This window comes from Calliopsis andreniformis, chromosome 7 (genome assembly GCF_051401765.1).
Source record: "Calliopsis andreniformis isolate RMS-2024a chromosome 7, iyCalAndr_principal, whole genome shotgun sequence".
NCBI classification, from domain to species: domain Eukaryota; kingdom Metazoa; phylum Arthropoda; class Insecta; order Hymenoptera; family Andrenidae; genus Calliopsis; species Calliopsis andreniformis.
The window spans coordinates 9,230,487-9,256,577 of NC_135068.1; the positions used below are offsets into that span (position 1 = coordinate 9,230,487).

A 26,091-nucleotide genomic window follows, 5' to 3' on the forward strand; every position below is an offset into this window, starting at 1 on the left:
CAGCGTTGGGTGTTGAACGGTTGGGCGGGAGGGTGAGCCAACCTCAAACCCGATAAAAGCCCTTATATTGAATACGTGGCTTACATCTCAATATTGCGATGCACCCACTCGATGCGCCATCGATATGTCTTCAAGAAAGTCTGATAGACGCCGCTGGTCCTTTCTGAATAAATTTTACTGGCATTTACAGTGGAGACAGAAACTGTAAAGGTGTGAAAGTGACTTTGAAGATGAGATGTGATGTCTTGGGTAGTGGGCTATTGGGTACTTGGAATTTGATTAAGTTTGGGATGGAGCTGTTAACCATATTGACAGAGACTTTTGGACAGGTGGATGTGATGTGTACTCCTGCGTAACATGTCCCATTTGGGTTTATTGGTACTGCCCCATTTCACTGCCCTGGAATGCCTGAATCGATAGCAGCCAACATGCTAATCATAATCGGACAATACTGGTCAGGGGAATACACCCTCTTGCAAAAATTCTGATACAAAATCCAGCTAGATAGCTGATGTTTCTAGGGTTTATATGATACTGTCATATAATGAACATTCGCTGTTTTCTCTTTTCATCGTTTGCTTGCTAGATTTCTGTCTTAGTAGTCGATTTCATAGATTTTTAGATTCCAAAGATGTAGATGGAGCTCCATTTAGATCTCTTCTATGCCATTCGACTAATTTTCAGTCCACTTCTATAATACTGTCTGGAGACACTTCCACCACCTTTGTCTGGTTATTGTGAATTATAAGGGCCACGTACACAATACGCCTACTACTTCCACTATTTCCGTCCGCTAACAAGATAAGCGTTGCTTGACTCTGACGTCAAGCAAGCCACTGGGAAAGAGTGTAGTGTGTGATAATCTACTTCTACAAAGCTCAGTGTATTCTTATTTAATGTACAAAATATTCAGCATCCCAACTAATGAAATTAACATAGGTATCAAAACTAGAGTTACCTATTAATACAGAATCACCCAATCTGAGTCCTTTAAAATATTAAAACATTACAGTCTGCCTTGGACTGTAGGAAGACATTTCTCATCAAAAATATTCATAAATTGTACATTCTATAATTTATAATTAATTACTGGTAGTGTAATACTGGTTTATAAAATCTTCCAACCGGTCGTTTTTAATCGTAAATCGCGGCTGTTTCAAACTCGGATTGCCTCAATCCTGCAAACAACCTTGCGGCACAATTTTGGGTCCTAAGCTCTGCTGGATCCTCAACGAGAGTTTGCCGAGGCTTCAAGCAGATCGGTGGGAGATTTTGGAGTAATTTATTCTACTTGATGAGATCTGTCGGGTCCCGCACTTGCTAGCGCAAACGACCAACCATTGGCCGTGTATATTCATTTTCCAGGTGACGAGCGATTCTCCCTCACGTGAAACTTCTCGAGATATGTGGAACGACGTCAATAGAGATATCTCTCTGCTATTGCACCTTCATAATATGGTATCATACATATGGTGGTTTGGCATGGATTTTAGTCAAAGGAATATTTTCCATTTTCTCTGTGCAAACTATAACTGCTGAAAATTTAATTCTATTTAAAAGGGGCTTGGGAGAAATTTCATATGCACGTACGTGTGTGTAGTAATAATTACTGGTAATAAAAAAGTCATTTTTTGTTCCCAGACCTAAAATAAAGCCACCTGGAATTATCGATACCGAACTGAAAAATATTTCCTCCATTCCTAAATAGAGTCTCGCCATTACTAATTACTCGCCAGACAAAATCGATGGAGCTATCTCCATCCAGGATCAGACCGAAATTTTGCAAATCGTGAATTTCTTATCGACAACCCAAGTAACTTTGCACTCGATCTTGTGAATTAGTACGCGACGAGATAATTGGGACGGCGAATTCGTACCAGGGTCTATTAGCTGTACAACTCGGCCAGACGAAGCTGACAGGAAATTTCAGATTAATTAGTGGAAGCTGAACTGGGATGCGGTCGATCTACGTTGCTCCATGCCCCATAATGATCACCTTCATGTTGCGCAATAATATTGGCTTATCTCTATCCGCTTGTAGGGAACGCCTTGCAGCTACGTCGCCAATCGAGTTTGGCCCATTTTGCGAATGGTATAATCGAGTCCATTTAAACGGGAGGACAGTGTTCGCCTGGGACAATCGTAGCATGAATTTTCCTAGTTACAATCAGGGGAGCTTAAACGGGAGTAACTGTTCTTAGGAAAAATTAAACACCTAAAGGTTAATATGGATGCAATATCTATAGCCTTGCTGCTTAGTGGAAACTACACGATAAGTGTTAGGGATTGTGAGGTTTGATGTGAGTGTCTTCCATAATAGTGAACATAATTTTAGAAAATTCGAAAATGGCTATTAATATGTGAAAGTAGATAAAATTGATCTTGTTTTTAATAATAAATACCATCAAGGACCCAGTTCTTGATCACTTAAGAGTAAGAAGCATGATCTTCCTAATATATTCACGAAAGAATTAATCAATTATCCGTTGGATTCTTGGCGTTGGTATATGTTCAAGAATTCATTTTTGCAACTTCGTGTTATTTACATACCAAAAATCGCTCAATTTTCACTCTCCCAAACCTTTCACAGTCGTAAGATATTGCAAAGTCTGAATCATGAAATCTTCTTAAGTCCTCGAAAGAATTTACGCCTCTACCTGCTCCAATTCCTCCTATCTATCGTAATGCAGCTGGATTTCGTTTGAAATAATTTTGTTTGCACTATTCGAAGCCTTTAGAGTACCATTACTCTTCCCATCGCCACGATCTATGAAATCCTCGATGATCGTGATCCATGGAATTATGAAGAACTATGTTTCTATTCTTCAAATAAGAAGAAATGAAATTACGTCTTCATAATTATTTTCGACTTTTCTACAAAACGTCTGATGAAACTTTGTGTCAATATTTTATTCATAAAAAATTTCAAACCTAGGAGTACCACTTTGAAATTGGCGCATTTATTAAACCATCGCAGTCGTCCTCGAAATTCTTCTCGAGTGGCTCGTCAACTGCTCGAAGTAATCGTGCAGGTTCGTGAGCACGATGACGATGGTAAACGTCGTTACGGCTGCCCTATTTCCGGACCCTTGGGGCATGCTAATTAAACCGACTAATAGGCAGGTCCAGTCTTGGTCGGTCCATCAATCGATTTAACTACAAATTCAATTGGACGTTGCTTGTTGGACGAGAAAAATAATTACTTGACCCAAAGGTCCCTCTGATGCGATGAAAAAGCGCACGAAGCTCGTTAACTCGTTAACCCCGACTGAACTTTCGCGTTATCCTAACTCCGCTGCATTCCCTGAGTCCCTGTTTTCGTCGCAAAAAATTCATTCCACCCTCCCCCCGTCGCCCCCCCTCGAGAAACTTTAGAAAAATCTGCTCGATTAACTTCACGTCAGCGGTACCAAAAAAAATCACCGCTCCAAGAAATCCGATCTTCCGAGTCGTCTTGGAGATGAGGCAGCGAATTGGTTCGAAGACCCTGGCGAGACGTTCGACTCGCGAAAAAGGAAGGTCACGATAAACAGCTTACCGTGAAACATAGAATAACGTCGGATAAAGAGACGGGGTCTCCTTTGAAATCGCGCTGGAAGGCGCAAGGCTCAAAGCAAACTAAGTTGAATAAATCAAAGGCTATTCCGCCGGCAACAATTTGATATAGCATCGTGAAAGCCAGACGTCTCTTGCTTTTCGACCCCTGAGGTAGGGAAGGTAACTTTAAAAGAGAAACATCGAATGCCCTGGTTAGACAGTCGAAAAAGAATTGGGCTGAGCAGTACGTGGAGCGTCGTTCGCGAAAACGGTTTAGCATCGTGGTGGAACGTTGATGGATACTCGTTTCATTTAATCCCTACTTGCTGCATAGGCAAGACTATAAAGAATGCTCGAAAAATGCGATAAGGAATTTGGACTGGAAAATTAAAATGTCTGTTTCTTTTATTTCGGACGTTGCACAAGAAGAGAAAATGATTTTTTGGAAAAACTTGGGAATTATAAATAAAATAATTAAGAATTGCTTCTCTTTTCGGTTAATACATTTAATACGGGAAACAAGACAGGTGTTCAAAGGAATAGAAATTTTATTTTTAAAAAATGTATAAAATTAGTATCATTAGAAGCAATTTTTTCTAGCGTAGTACTTTCTCATATGCTGCTCGCCACTTATGTAATTAAAACTCGTGAAATTGAATTTCAAATTTCACCTTTGCTCTGCTGCATTACTTAATAAAAAAAAGTTGTAATCTACATACCACCTACCTAAAGCCCACAAAACGGACCCTCCTAATAATTTAATGAAAGGTCCTTCAGTGGCCTCAGGGTCATGTTCGTTTGTCCCTGTGCTCGTCTACCCCGTGTTTTTTACTATCTCACGCAGAGAAGAAACGTGACTCATGGTCTCTAATATTCCCCACAGTGGATCGACTTCGCACCAGGGTTAATTACGCATTGATAACTAACGAGGTTCCTTTGAGCGAATTTTCGGGGAGACGAAAGACCCCAGGAAATTTCATTCGACACGCTGGATTAAGCGCTCTCGGCTCGCGCGTAACGTGAATCACTAATTCGGCACGTACAATCGTGCACTTAATCCGCTGTGACTTGAGTTGCTTGATCCCGCGTATTAGTCCTTGCGCGAAGACACGTGAGCCCCGTGACAGGAAATCGATGCGCGGCGGTTCACCTCGCTCTTTTTCATCGCGATATCTCGCAGCGCCGAAACAGTCGGTCGACGTTCTATTTATAAAACAGTGGGGCGCCTCTGAGCCATACTAACATATTCATTTTTATTGTTACAGTTCTATCAGTTGTTGGAAGCCAGTCAGGTCGCTAACACCACTCTTACGTACCGCCACGTGACCGTATTCGCACCCACCAATCGAGCTTTCCAGAAACATAATGGAACCACGAAGAATTTGGTGCTCTACCATATGTGTGAGTATCTTTTTAAATTATTCATTTGGTGGTAGAATTATTTATTTATTTATTATACACGTTTTTAATGAAAATTGACAACCCTGCTGTCAGTGAAAAATGTGAACTGTTTATAAGATATTTATTAGAATTGTATGTAGGGATAAAATAATCAGTAGAAAATAGTTTTTTAAAAATAATTTTCTTTCAATATAACCTTAGTATATAACCTTAGGGAATTAGTTGCATATTCAGCGTTCTAACAGCAACTCAGTACCTTTGTCTTTAGATTCTTCAATGTTCCCTCAATATTGATACTTCCTGGTAGGGGATTGCAGAGACCAGTAAATAGCCTTTCAAATGCAGCTACTGTTTGTGTTGCTACAGTTTGCCTCTGCCCTTGCAGGTGCGTTAACTTTCATTAGGCTAGAAGTTGCAGAATGATATTAGTCTTTACGGGACCCTGTTAACGCTGCTTTCAACGCGTTTCATGGAAGTCTGATTTGTGTGGGGTATTTCGCTGCTAATTGGAAAGTATTAGAGGGATCAAGAGGAGGAGTTAATTCGCTAATTAAAAACCAATGGACCTAATTTCTGCGCATTCAGCTGCTTAAAATAGTTTCATCTCGTACGTAACAATGTACATAGAAGGGTGTTATGATCTCCGTATCAAATCAGATAGGATTATTTGTTAAAAACTTTATAAAATTCCATAAAAACACAAATCGTGCTTTATCGTGCGACTGGTTGCTGATGACAAACACAGGTGTAAAAGTGGTCATTATCGCTAGACACAATTGTAAGACTGGTTGCAGTCACTAGGCTAAGGTGTACGACTGGTTGCCATCGCCAGGCGTAATCGTACGACTGGTTGCTGTCACTAGGCGTAATTGTACGACTGGTTTTCGTCACTAGGCGCAAATGAACGACTGGTTGCCATCACTAGGAGCAGTTACATTTTTAACAATATTTTTCGATATATGCCTGCATTATTTAATCACGAAAACATTACTCGATCTTTTTTCTCAAAACAGAGAAGCTTTTGATGACTTAGCAATAACAGAGGATTTATTTCCCACGTTCGATGGTGTCCATCTAAACGCTGTCGCGGCTATTCGAACACGTGCAACCTATTTCCAGCTCGTCCGTATCGCAGTGCAAGCCTAAACCGGTCCCTGTTCACAGATAAAGCCTCTTACGCGGTTTTGTTTCCCTGGAACCGGCGTGTTCAGTTCGTATTGGCTTCGTGGGGCGCGGTATTGGTGAATTCAGCGTATATTGTGGTAACAAAGACAAAGGGACGAACATTGTTCGATGTTGAAGAGACGCAGTTTTGCATTGCCCCGTGTGGGATCTAACTGGCGCATGAATCTCGCGAACATCGAAATTCGACGCTTGGCTCTTTGATCTTCATAGATACGTGCTTACACGCCTGTAGCGATATGCCAATGCGTGTAGATGGTCTGTCCATGAAACCTCCCTATGCAAAGGGAGTTTCGATTAAAGACACATCAAACATGCACAGAGGTCGTAATCCGTTCAGCCATAATTCAAGGATCTTCGATTCTCCCGTGAATGACACGCAGATAATCCATCATATTTGCCACCGCACGATACGCTCACATATTCTATCTGATGGCCAATCGATTCTGCCTCTCCTGGAAAACGTGTTGTCCCCTGTCATGATCGCGGGCGGACACGATCGCATTTGTAATGCCGTTATCTTGAAATTATCGTGTTCTACAGGATACCGTTTCGAATTGATATTGTCTGTGACTGTTCTTGTCATGGGATATAGAATCGATCGTACTTAGTCTGATTATATTTGTGTAATTATTCGCTCTATGTCTGATACTACGGGTATGAAACCTGACGCAATAGAAACTCCATTATATCCTATTTAGCGATTCGCAGGTGTGAATATATTATCTCCAATATTCTGTTTATGGATTCTTCGCCAGTTTCCATTCATTGGAACGTCTAAACCAAATCGAAAAATGCTTAATTCTATCCGCTCGGGGATCCAGAGCATTACATTATCATCAGTAGCAGTACCAATCAAAGTGAAGGATAATCCTCTGCGCCCTCCTCGAACCTCATCTCTCCTTGGCTTATGCGATGTCACCTGCATGGCCACGCATCACTGCGCCTTCGGATGCATTATCGCGATTGACTGCAGCCGACTAATCGCTCATAGTAGCCGGGGAATGCGTCGGAATTTGTGACGCTACCACGGCGCTTCGTCAATTACCGCGAACGTCTCGCTAGCGAACCGCGTCAACAACTCCAACGATCGAACGATGACATCAAACACACTTAATGCAGACAATTACGGGGTCGTTTAATTATTACGAGACTGGGGTGATCGAGAGATTCGAAATATTTGATCGCATCCTCTGGGAGGGTATCGATTGCTCTCGAAAATACGCGATCCTGATTGAGGGAGCTGTCCATGCATTTAAATTTACTGGTGACACATTTTGGTCTTCATATTTCAATAAACGCTACTGCGTATTCTCGACACTTCTCGACACTGCCATGTCTGAAAATTCACTATACCCACTCAGATGACTACTCTTCCAGAAAGGAGCATCCCTACCCATTATGTTCTTCGCAACGTTTTGTCGGCATGCTAGCAAGGAAGCTTCGGTTGATGTTTCATGGCTGTTTGCTTCAGGCAAGGAACTTTTTGTGCAGCTTAATCGAGCCGCGTTCCTGGACGCGACGAAAGAACCCTCGAATACTCTGAGCGTTCGGAGGGCGTTAAAGGGTTGGTGTCTTTGCGAGAGCCAGTCAGAAGGGAGGCTAAAAAGAGGTCCGCCTCGTGAATGACGATTATCCGTCGGTGACTTGGCTTCATTGTCGCCGATGAAAGTTACAAAATACCCCGAGACACCCTCCTCCACGAACAACGCAGCCCTTGTTCATCCTTTTGCAAGACCATTCATCGCGAATTAGACGGAAGAGGACCTAACGAGAGTCACCGTCTCTTCCACTTGTCTGGCATGTTCTGTTTGAGGGACAAGGGTTCGGATCTGCACTTCTACTTTCTGCAACAGTTTCTGTATGAGGTGTGAAGTAATATTTTTAAATCCAAAATATGATTTTCGGCTTTTATACATCATTTCTTGTACACTTAGTATCAGACCAAGGATTGACTTATACTAGTTGATGGTTTAAGTGGTTGAGTTGTTCCACTTGTCTGACTTAAGGTCTTCTGAAGCTACATGGCTGACCTTCCTCTTCTTCTATTATTAGTTTCATTGATTATTTAGTTATACTACTGAAATATCAGTTGAGGGCAAGTGAGGCAGAAATTTCAATAAGTCTTCTTCTATTGGCAAGCTCTCCTCACGGCAATCGCGAAATCGCCTCGAGCCACGAAGGGTGCGCGACCGGATATAGGAAATCATCGCGCAAAGACGACACAAATGCAAACTGATGGCTTTGTCACGCCCTCGCATTTCCTTATTTTATAGCAAATTTTAGATGCTAACACCCGCACGTGAGCTTCTTGATATCCGTTAAAAGTAATCGACAGGAAACAATTAGGCATTCTAAACGCGTATAGAGTTCTATCTAAAGACTGGATGGAAGGAATGTGTAGAACCAATCACAAATTATTACATCTTGATGAAATATAGGAGGACTAGAATCTTGGGACTATTCGCTAAAAGCATCGCAAATTCACAGAAATCACAATTTTTGCAATCACTTGTACACTTAGAAACCCCAACCCAGCAATCAAAAGAAAGAATCGAAAACCTCTGACTCTTTCCAAGAAAGAAGCTTGTCAAAAGGATCCAACACATAAATACCCTCAACACAAGACATCGTTTCCCTCAAGAGCCCACATCTTTCCTTGTTATTTTAACATTTCAAAGGCCCTCTCGAGAAGCCTTGAGCTCCAACGAAATATGAAAAGGAAAATCAAACCGCGCTAAAACCCAAGACGCACAGTGGTCTTTCATTAACCCCAATGCGCTCAAACCTCATCCGAGACGTGCTCACCAGATTCATCGCCACTCGTTCCTGAAGAACTTTCCGTATTTTGTCCTCAAAGAGAAGCAGACAGTAGATTCACTCGCGAGCCAAGCACCCGTCGCGAGTCGATCCAGCCCACCGCGTCGAGTGCTGAGGGCGATGACAAATTCACTGGCGGGGGAGTTAAAGACGCCGTGGGAATCGAACGAGCGAATAGGACAGGGTTGAAATAAGAGAAGCTGAAAAGGGTGGGTGGAGAGGTCGCCGAGGGGGAACGGGAAGTTCGGCTAGCAGAAGGAAGTTAACTGTTCGCGCGAAACTCGAGGGGCGTATATATAGACTAGGGTAGAGACGCGGAGGACTTTGAAGGAGATCTAACCGAGAAGAAGAAGCTGGTTACACGGTGCTCAACGTACCAGAGAACAAGCCGGTTAGGGCTGCGACACATCTTGCGGCTGCTAGCCCACGGGCCTTGGCTAACCTCTTGCCTCTGTTTGTCTTGTTACCGGCTGCAGAATTTCGACCCCGCTCGACTGAGTCGCATCGATATTAGAACCTCGAGTGCTGGGAAATCGACCACTCGGCGGGCGGAAAGTAGTCAATTATGACAACGATGGGACATGGGTAATTGGATTTCGTGGTGCTCCTCTGTTGTCTAAGGTCTGGGATGGAAGAACAATGTGCTGCGATAACTGTTTGACTGGTCGATCAGCGTGCACTGTTCAAACTCTGGAATCATTTATTTGTTCTCACTAGAATTGTGAGTACCTTGTGACGGTTATAATAGTTTCTATTCTAATATAATTAAGAAAATGAATGCCATTGCAATTGCTTAGGTTAGTCCTCTTAGAAAGAGTTTTTATATTAATTCAGTGATGAAAAATTTAAGAAAGGTTCTTGATGAAGTATGACAGATTGATCAAAAAATAGTAATAGGATTTTTCGCAATTATTTTTTAACAAACATACCACTGCAAACATCTAGAGAGTTAATATATCAGACCAGAGGAAATAAACTTATCGGCATGAGTTATTGCTAGGGGTGTAGGGGGAATAAGGGGTATTCTATTTCAGAGTAGTACAATTTTCCTCGTACACCACATTTGTTTTCGTTTCTTTTATCACTCAAACTTCCTGAATTATTTCGCGATTGTCTACCGAGCCGCGTTCCTAAATTTCTCCAGAGACGTCGGCATACGTTCGCGTAAATAATTGGAAATAGGTTCGCAGTAGTTCGACGGAACAAAACGATTGGGGGAATATTATTCGGGGTTCAGAGGCAATTTTTCAAGTGGAACTTCTTATCGCAAGAATTCGATAAGAGTAAACGTGGTAAAATCCCCGCGCCACTTGTTGTCAAGAAATACCGCGAACTTCCCGCGAGTTGGGCCGAGCAATAAGCAAAGAAACTTCTATAAAGTTTCTTCCATTGGGGGAAGAAACGGCACACCAATGAAGCTTGCAATCTCTGTTTTCGATTAAATAACAAAACGTGCCAACCCCAAGAAACTAGCTCTTTTCGACCAATACTGCAATATAAAGGAAGAAGTTGAGAATTTGAGGAGCTTCGGAATTTAATGATAGTTCCTCCTTTCTGAGTTCCATTCTACTTGGACCCTTATTATCGATTATTTCAGAAGCACTTTAATTAACCCTATTGGACCTGCTGTTAGAAATGAATATCCGCGATGATTAAACAAATATTTCTTTCCAAAGGGAAATTAATTTCTCAATTGCCAGGAGCAAATATTTGGGAGGAAATTGAGCTCTTATAGCTGAATATTTGTGGAAATGTTAATAATACTGTATTTAATATAAACGTTAATAGAAGGAACGAAATTCATATAGAACGACTTGACGAAAGAGAGTGACCAGCCTCGTGTCAAAACCGCGGCAGGTTTACAGAAATTTCGCACGTAGCGAAAAGTTTCGCAATTAGTCTTGGAACTTCCATAATTTTGCAGCTTGAGCCGTCTTGTTTTGCGGCGGAACATTATTGTGCTCGGTTTAATTTATCATTTCACCTCCGCCCGTGAAAGTCGGCTTTCTCTTGTCCGCTCCACTCATTCTCCCCTTTTCCTTTTTTTCCTCGGCCGCGTTGTTCCCTTAGCAATTTCCTCTCTGTCCTTTTTTTAACCTCACCGCTCTGTCTCTCAACATTAGAGGGGGACTACAAAAAATGAATTAAATCTCAATTCTGTGGAAATTGCACCTCAAAGATAACGCTAATTAAAGAACGTCGTTCGTTAGATAAATATTATAATTGCGACGGGCACAGTTTCAAACGCTGAAATCAAGACTCTTTAAACAGCAACCTAGCTGGTGTACTGTACACGTTGACGCGTTCAATTTTCGTCTCCCGCATTTTTTAGCGATGAAACATCTCAATTCCGACTTGTAGGCACCTGGCCGAGCGTTTGCTTCATTTTAGGACAACTTTGATGCACCTTCATTGCATATAATTAATACAGAATATGTTCCCTGCAGTTCCGCCAACATCAAGTTCTTGTGAAGGATCTCCAGTGTTTGGCATAACATTGAATTCGACGTAACTCGATGTTTATTAAGCGTCCCGATATCCCTCCCGAGTAGGTGTTTGCACTGTCGACAACACGTAATTTAGGCTTGTAATGTTTGTATGTTCTTGCAATAGCTTAACGTCTCGCGCGTCGCTCTAGCTTCGCGGCACTGGCATTATCGATCTTGACAGACGTTCAGACACATTGATTTAGAGCATCATTTCCCTCGTAATAGGAAACACGTTATTAAATTTTACCTATGTAGTAATTTATTTACTGTCGATCATTTGTGCATGGTAAAGACAGACATTCAAACAATTGAGGTTAAAATTAATGAGACAGGTGTACATAGTAGACGTTTATTTCTAATTTCTTGATAATATAAAATTTAAAGTCTTGAATTTTATTCAGGTTACTAAGTCTACCAGTAGACTAAACTTATCGTAAATACTAGAAAATTAAAGAGTAATTCCTAGATCGAATTGCTGTTCTAGACTACCCACTGGGAAATCTATAATTTATTGACAGTGTGGTATTATTCTGCGAAAAAGCTGAAACGACGAATGTTCTGATCGAATTACTCGTCTGCGACCTCGCATAAAGTGGTTCGCAGGACATAAAATTGTTATTAAAGTCGCCTGCCGTTTCATTTTCCGTGCTGCCATGTATTTCATAGTAAATTCTACATTAGACCATTATCTGTGCGAGCCTTAGGTATTGTAGAAATGAAATTTCAATCCTCTTACGTCGCAGGCATGGCTGTAAGACACCCACTTCCTCGTACAAGATAAAATCACATAGCAATGTCAAAATTATAGGATAACGTGAGCTAGTGAGCAAAAAATGCTAAGCAAAAAGCCAAAAAATTAAAACATTTCTTAATTTCTCAATCATAGTTTCCATCTTTTATTATCCAAAGAACTGACAAGTATCTGTCTTCTAGAACCCTGATATTTCTTATCAAAAGCAGTTATCGTAGAAATGACACTACCCTTCAGAGAATATAGCAACCACTCCCACGTCTATAACGCAATACGTAATAGCTCAATAAAACACAAAAAGCCAGAAGTCAACCACGTCAGTGCCCAAGAGCAGAGAGTCTCTTAAGTCTGTAAGACAATGAAAGGCGACAGTGATTCGTCGCCTCAGTTCCACGTTCCTCGAAACTGCAGAGTGTATTATGTACAGTAGCAGAGAGAAGTCCTGTCCCGGAGATTCATGAAACGAGGGAACAAGAAGGTTACATTTCCCAGAGGAGACAGTATTCTCCTTTCATTTTCAGACTTATTTCCATCCAGGATAGAAAAGAATTGAGCCGTAGTCCTGGCAGACGGTACTGAGTAGGTAGGAAGGGTCCACGGGGATCGCAAGGGACTCCCATCATCCGTTCTGTGACGCGAAAATCAATCTTCAACAGCTTCCGGTATCAATCTCGCATCACACCTGAAGCGAACTCGACCGCATCTTCCGAGCCACTCTTCCGGCTCCTTCTTCTGGCTTTATCCTTTCGTGAGGAAAGGCCACCCTGGAAATCGCAGAGACTCGGTTAAGAGAAAGTTGAAGATTCTCGACTGTCTTCGTCTAGGAAAACGATGGCCATGCTGCTGGCTAGGAAACTCTGTTAGGAATCAATCCTGCTACCCTAAAGCGAATACAGCTTCTGTATTCCCTCGTTCGTTGAAAACGGACTTATATGTGATTGTGCTTTGAGACCTGCGTGTATACATAGATCTACGTGGATGATTATATTAGAATCACTATATGCTACTGGCAAACCAATTGTTTCGATTGTCTAAAATTGTGCACCTGTGGATTATGATCACAGTAATCGATTAACACATTTTTACGTTTATCCGAATCCTCTGATGGCAGGATTAATCGCTGATAGACTTTTCATAGTCTTGGTGGTCAGTCGAGTTCATCAAGCTCCCATAGGCAGAAGAACGATTATTGCAATCGAAAAACAATTTGGACCTGACACAGCTCTTCCCTGTCGAGTGAAATTCAATTTACGGCATAGTAGACGTGACGGGTGTGTTTTTGTCGAGTGCAGTTTAAAATTACCGACGCATACGCCCGTGGATTGGTTCCGCGGCTGAATGAATGGCATCGGCGATTCTGGCGATGGTGGCGAGCATCATCCGGAGGTGAGTGCAATTACCAATTATAATTGCGCGACGACTAATTGGTAAACAGTAGTAATAACAAGGGACATTCATCGATCAGACTAGGAAGCCAGCCGTGTCGTCCGTAATAATTGTCAGTTCAACGAAGCGTGATGCAGAGGTATATTCATTTGACGAATGAAAGCTTCTGAAGTGGAATATCATGTCATTTTAACCTTCACCCTTTCTCGCTGTTTTTATCTTGTTTATGGCTTGTCTGTCTCACCTCAGTATGAAAATTATTTAATTGTCGTCGTTGGTCATTATGTAATTATCTTTCCATACTTCAAGTTAGCCGTGTACAATTCCTTGCTCCTTTGGTAATTTTATGGCGATCAAGAGCTAGCAATCCATGGCTTTAATACCAATACTCCCACGATGAAAGCAATCCATGAGTATAGAGTTAGACCTCTTACAACTAGCAATATGCTTTGAGGAGAGGTGTACAGACTGTAATTACCCATTCCTACACAAGCTTCTGTTGATCAGAACCACCACACAAGACCCTCACATGGATAGCCCTCCCACTCCGTTCAAGACTTGAGATGTCATCTGTTCCTAGGGTTCCAATAGGACCAGCCTACCTCCAGACAGTAGACTTACAAATCTAGGTCCTAAGTTCAGTGTAAAAAGGGTTGGGGAATATTCTCCTTTGCTATTTTTGCTTTATTCCTATCTAAGGAATCACCCTTTGTCCCACTGGGCTACCCGCCATAGTTCATCATACACGTTCCAACTGTTTCAATGAGAAACGGGTCGAAGGACATGGGTATTCCGCGTTTCTTCGCGGTCTGAACATATGCTATTAATAATTTACGACCCCCTTTGGTATTCGAGCCAGCCACCTCGAAAATATTTGCCTTACACGGTAAGATATATTCGCGCGGAGTTTATGCGCGCGTTGACTAGAATAAAGGATCGACATCCTTCCCCAGATTCTATTCGACGGTACGGACACGTTAAAGGATATACCCAAAGGATATCGGGGGTCGCGGCGATTGAGCATGAATGCTTCGAAAGGTTAAGGCAGTCCGAAGCCGGAAAACTGATTCCTTTTCAGTATAGCTGTTCGACCGAGCTCTAAGAGCAAACCTTTCATAGATTTTTCTTGTCAATGCGTCCCTGATCGAACACAGAGACGTAAAGAGATAGATTGCCACGTGACCGAGAGTGAATTGAACCAGCAGCGAAGACGGTGAAACCATTTGTACCATTTTCTGCATGATTAGGCCATGTCACTCTGCATCGCACATTTTCAAATTACGACTACAGCACTTGTCCAAGCAAAGGACTATCGAACTTTCCACTGATTAGGCTATTAGACTATTTTGAATCGTTTAGGAATTTCAAGCACAAAATAGCTGTCAAGGAACTTACGCAATCAAGGAACTCTATCACGCGTTCAGCAAATCGATAGCTTGATTTAAGTCTAGTGATGCACCAAGACTAGATAGAAGTTGGCTTTTTTCTTCAAGTATTTTGTACGAGGACAGAAATGCTGAGATTGAAAGTTTCTCGAAAACAATAGCCACTGCAAGCGACGTTATTGCAGATTGAGCCATCGTCGAAATTAATCGAACGCAAGTGTCCTCAGCAACGTGAATGGCACATCACTCTCAACGATTGCATGAATATTCTTTCACTATCAGGCGAAGCTGAATCCTTTTATCAACGTGCAAAGGCCACTTTGTATCTAGACAGACGTTCAGTCCAAGCCTTGACTCCTTTTTTAATCGCATCAAAGAAAAGAGAATAATGAGGGAAGAGTGTCCCACCCATCGATTGAAAATACTTTATATCCCTGCTTCATAAAGGCTGAAGTCTCCACAGGAACGACTGCCCGTGATTTGTACGCGTCACGTCAGACGGAAAAATCCGCCATGGGAATTCAATTAATTCTTTTCGATATTCGTTCAGCTAGCCAGCCGTCGTCGACGTTAAAATGCACGAACGATTGCGATGGCTTTTAGAAGTCTTTTTAACCTGCTCTGCCTTTCCTTTTTTCCACTTGGAAATGACCGTCTCGTTCCTTCAGCCGAAGGACAATTGACATATAGAATTTTTAAAAAGACAAAACTGCTCGCAAGGTGGATGATCAGGGGACCGAAATTGGGAAGCGTCGTGAATCGTGGAAATTCGCGTCATGACCGAAATAGCAGTATGCAAATGCAATGTGCCTCATCAATATGCATCTAGGACGATAAATTATTCTCTGGCCGAATGGTTTTCGCGGTGATTTCGACTAACACATTCAGGAGGATCATTGGATTTGGGTTTTGTCAAGGAGTACTGATTCGAGATTTAAGCAGACTTAAACACATTTTGCTAGGAATTAGAAATTTTTCGCAATTTGATTGATGGTTTAGTTTTGACTCCATCAACAGTTCATTCAATTTGTGGAAAACAGGTGTCTGGTGCTATCCTAGTATTTTATTAAAACTTTAATAAGACCAAAACCTATACTGCATGCGTCAAAATCTGCACAACATATGTAGTATCCATATTTGTTTCCACTATCTCAATAATTCGTGTGCCGCAAAAGCCCAACAAAAAATTGAAATGTTACAAAATCCCGTTTCTCATAGTTACCCATAAATTCCATAAACTCGAAACAAGAATATTGGGACTTTTGATGCGCGGTTGTATCTGCCAGCGCCCCGTGCAACGCCAATGAAATATTGCACGCAATAATCCGACATATTTAGCGGCAACGGGTGTTATCACGCCTACTCGAGTATCAAACGTTTGCATCAACGTAATGCACATTCCGCAGCCACTACAAACCGATAATTTTATTACACCATGAAGAGGCTATAGCCAATTGTTTGTTCAATAACAAGCATTGGTCCCAACACACCTTTACTCTGTTAGCTTTTGCGCATACAAATTCTATGCGCCCCTTATTCCCGCAACCCGATTGCAAGTTTCCCTAATAGAGTTCGTGCTATCGATGTGAGATGGGAACTTAACTCGTTGCTATCTATGTTACCGTAATAATTATTCCACCGACAACCTGTGGCTTACATCACATGCTAAGGACACTTTCATGTGACCATAACGTAATATAAAAAAAGTGATTCATCCGACAGCAGACTATCTCCAACCTTTTTGGAGCCTTTTTACTGTCAGGCTGAAACTGATATTGACTTACACTGAAGAGGATTGAGTTTTATGGTTGACACATGTCCATCGTGGATAAACCACGGAAAGATAAATTTACAAAACGAGCAGAACTTGGGAAGCACACAGTGCCATCTATCATCCGAGGAGAGAGAAACCGCTTAATCGTGGCGGGTTACTGACGCATTCCTTAGCGATCCGCATGCCTTTGAACACATATGAGCTTGGAAGCTTGCTACGCGATATTGGGCTGATCCACACGGTAGGTTTCTCCGATATGGAACTACACTCACAGTACTAGTACGCATTGTTTTAATTCCAGCACGATGCTAGTCGGATTAATTTCCAAATATATGATTCTGTTTTAATCTGGGATCAACGTGTTCAGTTCTATCGTTGAATTTCAAGTTCTCGGTGGTAAAAGGACGCAAAGAACAGTAGGAAAGTAGAGGTTTAAAGAGGATAAAAACATTCTTTAATTTGTTACTGTAAAATGTTTACTTCCATTTCTACAAAAATCACATACACTATGATAATAAATTTTCGCGAAGTTACAAAAATCGTCGATTAAAAGAGTAAGGGAAGGAAGAAGTAGACTGATACTCTTCGTAATACTTTTATTACAAAAACATAGAAAGTTAGTCTTCAGATTCGTGGGTACAAAAATAACGCAAGACGTCAAGACGAGTCCAGCGAAGAATGGAGGAGATCAAGACGCGGATCCTCACATGAGCCGCTTTACGTGATCCGTTTTCTTTCGGGAACTCTTGATGAAACCGAGAAACTCCAGCTCTGCGACCGCTTGAGTAAAACGGGCTCTAAATCTCCGTTAAGGATACCTTTGGCCGCGCGATAAAATTCTCACAGCGAGCACGTGTGAATTATTCAAACAAAGGTGCGGAGGAAGGGATGGTAGCGGTGGCGGTAGTATGTAGCTCCACCAAGTTATCTCTTTGGGCTACGATTTCACCATTACAAGCTATGATATGAATTTCAAACCACCCAACGGTGGTTAGACAAATCTTCGCCACGCTCCATTACCCACGAAGCGCGATATGTACGGAAATGTCTAAATGAAAAAGGATACTGCAATTTGGGATCCACATCACGTTGCTCTTTCGCCTCGTTTTCAGGATCCACGATGATCAGGAAGGCCTGAAAGTGTGCGTGTCGTGGCATGAACAAGCACCATACCTCGTTAATAGTTTGTAAGTTTGTTAGAAAGGATATTACAGATTTAGGAAATTAGTTGTGGAGTTTAGCTTGAAAGGGGTATAAAACCCATCTTCGGTAGGGTACACTGACAAACTTCACTCGTTTAGCTTGTAACAATCACAATGTATAGAACACTCATTTCCACATCACTTAAATCCATCTGCATTCCTCACTTATCACAGAGTCATGCAAAGTGTGAATTCACAGCATGCGTTAGTAATACAATCAAGACTTAGTTATTCCAATCACCAAACCCTCACATACAATTAATGAGTCTTCAATCTTTCGACTATTACTCGGTAGACCATTATTTCATCTCAAGACCACTCAACTCTGAGCACATCCCATAACATCTTACACCCTCATGCAAATTGCAAAGTAATAGCATACACTCTCTTAAAGTGCAGGCAAGGTAAAATCCCAATTTTCTCTGACCACCGGTCACTTGCATTTGGTCAGTGAGTTTTCGAGCTTCTAACAACCACAGTTGGTGGAACAGCTCCACACCCCTTCTAGGGGGAACCCATTTACAACGTCGTGCTCGCGTGAAGCAGACCCAGAACGATTAAAATCACGAAACCGGGACGAACGAGTGCGTGACCGTAAGTGTAAGCTGAATTAACCTGTAAACATGAGCACGAATGGATTGTTACCTGCAGCCAGTCGTACATATTGATCAGCTTCCTGGATTCCAAGTGGAGCTTGTAAATTATACTGAGGTCGGGCAACGTAGACGGAATGGCATCGTCGTTCTCCAATTTGCAGCACTCGCACTGAAATATGTATTTCCAATTAACTTCGAACCCGCACGACGCGGCATTGGCACGACATCGTTTCCTATTAAGAGAGAACGAGCCTATAATCGATAGTCCATAGTGGCCACTGATGGAGATCGATAACGCGTGAAGGGTTAAAATTCACATATGATGTTGGAATAGGGTGCTTTGTGAAAAGAGATGGAACAAGTTAGAAAATGGCAAAAATTAGGGAAAGTCAGGTAAAAAGGTCATGGGAAGAGTCCTCTATTATTTATTCCTGATACTGCATTATCATACAGTTCTCAATATGTAAACATAAGGATTTGCTACCTGAATGTTTACTATATCCCGACTCTTTGACCCCTCCATTACCTGCTACGCTCTTCTTGACTACCTCTAGGTCAGTATTACTTCAACCGCGAAGGGCGGAAGACCTATCCCCAAAATTATTCCTCGTGCCTCTCGTATTGGTGTAACGAAGTTTTAGTGACATGATAGTGAAGTGAGACTCCCAACTACATGTAGTGTGAGTGACATTTAAATATCGCATCCAAGCTATTGGGCCACTGAACTCCACTCGGTTAAAGGTAAAGAAATTTTCAGTCTTTCGTTAAATTTTAGAAACCACAAACCAAGAAGGCGATTCACACTATAGTCTCTAGCTAAAAAATCGCGACTCGAAACCTAGTTTAGAGAAATGAGAGGACTCTCTCACTTCAGACATTTATTTCTTCACTTACGTTTAAGTACACGTGGGGGTCGTTCAACCCTGTGTGTATCGCTGCCCTCATAGAGCCGCGAATGTGTTGCTTGGCCAGGTTGCCATCGCTGAAGCAGAATATCTCGTTGGCTGGTATGTGATGGGGATTGATCAAGTTGGCTCCGAATACTTCCTGATCCAGGTATTCGATCACATTCAGCTGGGCTTGCTTGTAAGGCGATCGAGATTGCGTCTGGGACATTTTCAACAATTTCTGCGACAAAACGAGAAATCTGGTACTAGGGTCGCTAGCTTTCGACTCGCGTATCGTTAATACTGAATTTCGTTTCGGACCTCTTTCAACTGAAGTCGACTGAGCTTTTCACCACTGGTGACGATATCTTTTGGCGTTACGGCAGCCTCTAAGCTGGCTTTCTCGATGGTCGCCACATGACCCTGAAGATCCGTTTTGAGCTTTTTCATAACTGGATCCTTGGAGCTGTCGATGATAGCGAGAAGAGAGTTCAATTTCTCGACAAACTCCTTCTTCGATAGGAAAGTTAAAAGCTGCAGGCACTCTTTGTATTCTGGACATTCTCTTATATTGTTCACGTAAACTGCTTTCGTGTAGAATTCACGTAACTACAAATATATTTTAGTGTCTTCTCAGGGCTAGTTTTTTTGGTTTAGTAAGCATAGATCTAAGTGGTTTGTGGTTTCGGTACCTGTTTACCCATAGGTGCATTTGGTAACGTGGCTGTGAGACTGTGTAGGCCCCTTAGTATTAGTAAAAATCGGTGTATGTATCGGTGAAATTGATTGAGTAATTGCGTTAATGTATCCTACAAGAAATTTGTTTGTGAAATCACAGTATGTCACATTCTTTAGTTTCTTTATTCTCATTCTCATTTCATTCTTTAATACCTTAAAATTCTTGTTGTCCAATGGTTCACACTGACTTTCATCTTTTTTATCCTCTTTTTGTTTTTTAATGTACCTTTCTATTGAAAGTAGCTTCTTTATTTCTTCAAGATCTTCGTCTGTTAATGAAGCTATTCTACTTTTTATGTCCTCTGGTTGACAGCAAAGGGAACTAATATTATTTGCATAGAAGTGTTGTATCATACATATCTAAATTAAAAGGAAAAGTATCCTAGAGACATTTTGCTACAGTGCTTAGAGTACTGCAAATGGAGAGGTGACAATGAAATACCTTGTAACTTTGTAAAAAATTCTCTACTGAAAAATCATAGAATAAAAAAATATCCGTTAATAACTGGAATGCTCTACCAGTTAATTTAAATGGAATCTTTGTACAGAAAACAGTGTTCTCTAACACATTAGACAGAATACTAATTTGTGTATCCATGTGGAATACCTAATGAAAGGATAAAAATTTCAGTTTCAAACTCCTCAAGTGAAATTCTTAACACTCATTACTCACTCGAACATTTAACTTTGATGTAGCATCATATGTTAGAGATCTGTGTATGGCATGTAAAGTAGTAGCAACGCCAAATATGAGAATAAATTTCATTGTGTTTGAATAGCCACTGAAATATATGTAAAATCAGTACTTTCTTAGAGCACAGTAAAATTATTACTGTACCTTAATATCAGAATAAAATCATGTAACGCATCAGGTGAAGAACTTTCAAAGTCAGTTATGACTATGACAAGGGGATCATTCGGTTCACAGTTGCTTTCATACCAGGATTTCAAAGCTCGCATAGTACACTGACTCTTTTTAATCTGTACATCTTCAGTCTACAAATAGTTTTATTATAAACAGTTTTCATTTTTCCTACATTACTAGACAATTCATTTTTTTAAGAACTGACCGTATCATCACTATTCATTAATTGATAAATTGATTCTTCTAAAATATTCCTTAAATTATTTGAGTCTCTACTCAGTATCACTGCAATGTGTTTTGTTACTGGTTCAAGCTTAGAAACTATTCTTTCAAACATCACAGTGTGATCAGGTACATTAATTCCTACAATAAAATTGTTATAAAGACACATGTCGAAAACTTCACTCAGTATAAGAGATTGTCACCTGTTAATACTATAGCTGATTGTATTTCATTCTCTAGATTTTCTAAAGTCTTTGCCTTAACATTGGAAACGAAAGATTGTAAATTGGTCAAAATTTGTTGAAACATATTGGATCTTATATCCTGAAAATTGATTTCAACTTATTGATACAACTAGTACATGGTCAAAGGTATTTACACAATTACTCTTAATACAGAACCAATACCTCTGTTGCTTTCTGTATATTTGTCCATGTTTCTTTATATGCGAGGTACCATGGTTGACTAAAATAATCGGATGCGCTGTGCCTTGCCTTTCTATCCCCAATTTTGTACTTACCTTTATTAGGGAAAACACCCTAAAAGCCATTTTGAATCATGTGTTGAAAATAAAATAAAATAAAATAAACAATAAGACAAAAAATGATTAATAAATACAAAATCTGTGCACTATTACACATTAAATGTAAAAAAGTTAAGTTCTTACAGAACTGCAATTTTAAATTTGCCGCATTTTTCGATCATTCAAAAGTATAGCGAAGTGAACGTTTAAAAAGTAGAAGCAGAATAGATTTATAGAGCTTACAAGCAAATAATGTTCTAAAAATCAAGCATAATTCAACCGATGTTAGGAACACGAACTTTAATAATACAGTACTTCATAATTTATTCAGACTGTGCTATAAAATTATTCTATACAGCTGAAGAAGCAGCTATAAAACATTGCCGCCTTAGCATTTCAAGGTTATGTAAGTAGAAGCAACAGGTTGCACAGTACCTTTGACATCGAAACATTGTCCATTTTGCTAGCGAAGCGCACGAACCACTGCTTACTATCCCTTAAATAACTAAAAACTACTAAAATATAAATCACTTAACTGCTGAACAAGAAACGACATAAAACGCACATACCGGCGTCCTTTCTGCCAGTCTTGACTCGATTAGTTTGTGAAACGCTCCTAGGTAGCGCTACTTGTCAGTGCAACCGACTGAAATGAAAAGCTATTGGACTGTGACTTGTAGAGAATATTTATAAATTCTTTTGGAACCCAAAAATGTTTTAAGAAGATAATTCTCAAAATGGAAAAGAATTGTACTTAAAAATCAAACGACTGAGCAGAAAATTGGAGAATGACCCTGTGTTGATTCTTAATTTCACAAGCTTTAAAAATACTATAACCTCTGTGGTCCTTTGACTTTGATATCATTAAGATTAAGACTTTATTTTTGATAGTTTATATACAGAGTATTTGATATTTAGAGTATTTATATATAAAAAGAAAATATAAAGAGAGATTTTTATAAGATTATAATTTGATAAAGAAAAATAAAAGTATGGAAACTTTTATTGGATTTATTATTGGGTTATTTTTTATATATTTTTTACTGGTTCATTATTTATTTTCTCTAGAAAAAAGTTCTTTTCATAGTTAAACCTCAAATAAAGTGTTTTCAATACTATGAATATACAACTTTGCTTTCATTAAATACATATTATAATTATATGACTGTAAAACATTAAAAATGAGAGTAAAATTAGTTACATAGAATGTGTTTCAATCTTTCTAAAACTTTTAAAATCATTTTTTCCAAATATTTCAACTCTTTCATAGCCAAATACTTCAAATAATAACATAAAAAATCATCGAAAAAATTCAATACAAATTTCCCAGCGCCAAAAACGCGGAATTTGCCAGTGCAATCGCTTAGAAGCGACCGAAACCATGAAAATCAGATCACTGAACGCGTGCAAACATCCCTGCGCTTCATTCGGTGACATAAAGCATAGCCAGCGGTCGAGGATCGAATTTTCAGAATCCCGCGTGTACGAGTCGGCGAAAATGGGGTCGTGTCGGCGAAATTTCACGAGTGTAAGCCGCGCCGCGATCATCATCTGAATCGCAAATCGCGTCGATTGAATTCGAGTCCGAGGTCGGGCAAACAATCCTGAAACCGAGTAGTTTGATGCCACGTTGCGATGGGTCGAGGGGAAGGGATAGATGGAAGGGTGGGCTCGGTCGCCGAAGTTCAGTCGAACTGGTTCGGGGATACAGGCGAACCGTGGTACGTTGCTGGCCGCAAAACTTGCCTGCCAGGAACTCGTAATTGATTTAAAGAAGTGTCCAAACAAGATGCCGTGCTTCGTGCCTCGAAACGTACCGGAAATACATCCCCGCGATCGTGTAAACGTTCGTGCAAGCGAACGTCGGGGCCGAGATTATTCCAAACTCGTGATCTACGCTTTGGCGATTCGGCGAGGTTTGGGAAGTTTGGTCGAATCCCCTCCTTTCGGGGAGGCTTCAGATTACAGGGACTTTTTGGTATAGATTTGCAACTGCTTCTCTCTTTTTCCGGAAAATTAAGTCAAATAGTGTAGCATTTCACTTTTAGTCTCAGTAGAAAAACGAATTTTTCTTTAATTAACTTAACCCAGTGGCGTAACTAGGGATCACTGAACCCTTGTGCAGGAACCCTGGACTTCTGGACTTCTTGTCCCATTACTTTCTTCATATTTCTTAAACATATTATTTACATTATAAGATCACACTGACAAGGGAAGCATCAGACGTTGCTCAAACCGATTTCAATGAAATTTGGCAGAGTGATAGGTCTGTGTCTATAACAAAGGTATCTATAATTTTAGCCGTAGATATCGAGCCAATTATGAGAAAATTAGGTGTAAAGTTTGTATGAACCGCGTCAGGTATATTTGAATAGTAAGAGAAGCCACTCAATAGTAGTTGTGTTACAGTGACGAAGTTTTTGTCTGTCCTAACCGTCTGAAATAGCATTTTCTAGCCGCCAAAGAGCACAGAACCGAACTCAAAGCTTTCCCAATTACCTTTTTCATCTCCAATAAAATTACACTGCGCCATGTAAGTGCACAGGAGGTTTCGAGCACGACAGAAAAATATTTATTTAGAATTACAACAGCAACGAAACGGAATTCCTCTTCTAAATCCTCGGAGTTGTCGCCAAGCCAGGCATTTTCGACGTTGCGTTGCACAAACGGAGGCAACGTGTTTTTGTTTCGTCGGTAATCCGGTGACGCATATTCCCTTTGTTAGCGGATGCTTCGAAGTCGGTTCGAAAGTCCGCGCTTTCAGCCAGCAGTTAAGCCGTTGGGAGGGCGCAAGGGGCAGAGCTTTTTGCCATAGGAAGGAGTGGGCTGGGGATATAAATCGATTGCACAAGCAGCTTTGTACGAATGTTCTCGTTTTGTGGTTGGCCATCGCACCTGTGCCCCAAGGGGTATCCCAGCGAAAATAAATGGGATTCGATCGGGGACTTAATCATCCGCCTTCGTTGAAAGGGTCGTCTGGGACAAAACGATGCAGAGATCACGAGAGCCATTGATCACCGAATGGAACATATTTGTCCGGTTTTCTTGGCGTTTGTGTTGGCTCTGTTCTGAATTAATAACGTCTGTACTTTTGTCATGGGAGAGTCGGCTCGAATCGATGGGTTGAGAATGTCTTGGAACAGGTGTTGTGGATGTCTCAGTATGGAAGATATATTTAGGTTGACATTTCCAATCCTTCTACTGTTTCCTAAATCAATCTAACTGAGAATGGATTCTTGAGAAAATATATTTATATTATAACCAATTAAGGCCCAAAGTTACGTAAACGCAACATACGCAAGTTTAGATTATTAAATTCTGCTCTTTCATGTTACTGTTACGTTGCATTTCGCAATTTTAGGCCTTCGTGTGTTAAAATCAATGCAATATTCTCAGAATATAAATATACTAATAATTTTGACTGCTTTCATGATTTCAATCTATTCTGTACTTTTCGACACCTACCCCTTTAGGTGCCTTGTCAATCACAGACCTCATTTGCATACGATCCTAGCAGAATCGATCTCCATCGAATCATTTTTAGATATATTCCCAGTTCGAGGCTCGTAAAGACGTTCATTCTCAAAACAACCCTTGTTCGCACCAGCTGGGCGAAAAATCAACCGCGGTCTTGACGACTGAGGAAAAAGCCAGGGAACGTTCTCGCTGATGCGACGATAAAATACTTGGCTGATTCGCCATCAAACGAAAAGAAACACGGCCACCATCAGGCGTTGGGAACTGGCGAAACTATTTTCAGTTCTCCAACGGATTACCTTCTCTCTGGACAGTAGGAGAAAATAAATTTCTCAGAAAAAATTTGATTTCTGTAAATTAAAGTTATTTCGTCAGATAAAGCTTCAGTATTATACATATTATACTATATAGGTAAGCTAGAAGTAAGTGGAAATATTTCGTGTGGCGTAGGAATATAAGTTGTGTCGTCTGCTAGTGTCGTTTCAATACGCGTGATTTATTATTAATTTTTCATAACTTCAAATACCGTAACATTATTAAGTCCTTCTCTACGAAGATTTGACTTAAAAGCAGTTCATAATAGCGCATCAACTACTTATAACCTATAACGACACGCGTAGTAACACGCCTCGCAGCCGCAGCACGTCACACAGAGCCACGTGCCCCTCCGCCGCGCGCAGTAGTCCTCAGCTTAATTACATTTTCCACATACCTACTTGTACTTCGCATTATTTGCAAGATGTACTACCTACAGACAAAAAGATGAGACTAGGTTGAAACATTACAAGGTTGGGTTTCTCTCGTTGAGTTTCGCGTGTTCTTCCACAGTGGTAACACAGAGTTGCGCGATTCCCTA

The 26,091-nt window shown here is 40.7% G+C and overlaps 2 protein-coding genes across 4 annotated transcripts in view; one reads left to right on the plus strand and one right to left on the minus strand.

Moving 5' to 3' along the window:
• The window catches only part of Fas1 (fasciclin 1 Fas1 domain-containing), a 252,777-nt gene that overhangs the window by 158,676 nt on the left and 68,010 nt on the right, over window positions 1-26,091 (plus strand). For all 3 annotated transcript variants that reach the window (XM_076381726.1, XM_076381728.1, XM_076381727.1), the window contains exon 2: window positions 4,803-4,938. In XM_076381726.1, coding sequence (XP_076237841.1) covers window positions 4,803-4,938 — 136 coding nt within the window. The remainder of the gene's footprint in view (window positions 1-4,802; window positions 4,939-26,091) is intronic.
• On the minus strand, window positions 17,357-22,328 carry Orc3 (origin recognition complex subunit 3). The gene is made up of 14 exons (XM_076381729.1): window positions 22,194-22,328; window positions 21,643-21,774; window positions 21,439-21,559; window positions 21,219-21,376; window positions 20,987-21,144; window positions 20,822-20,930; window positions 20,591-20,755; window positions 20,302-20,508; window positions 20,103-20,219; window positions 19,732-20,019; window positions 19,418-19,651; window positions 18,573-18,692; window positions 17,792-17,859; window positions 17,357-17,522 (listed from the first exon to the last, which is right to left on the minus strand). Exons 1-14 carry the CDS (start codon window positions 22,215-22,217, stop codon window positions 17,429-17,431), a joined length of 1,995 nt encoding a protein of 664 aa, XP_076237844.1. The 5' UTR covers window positions 22,218-22,328; the 3' UTR covers window positions 17,357-17,428.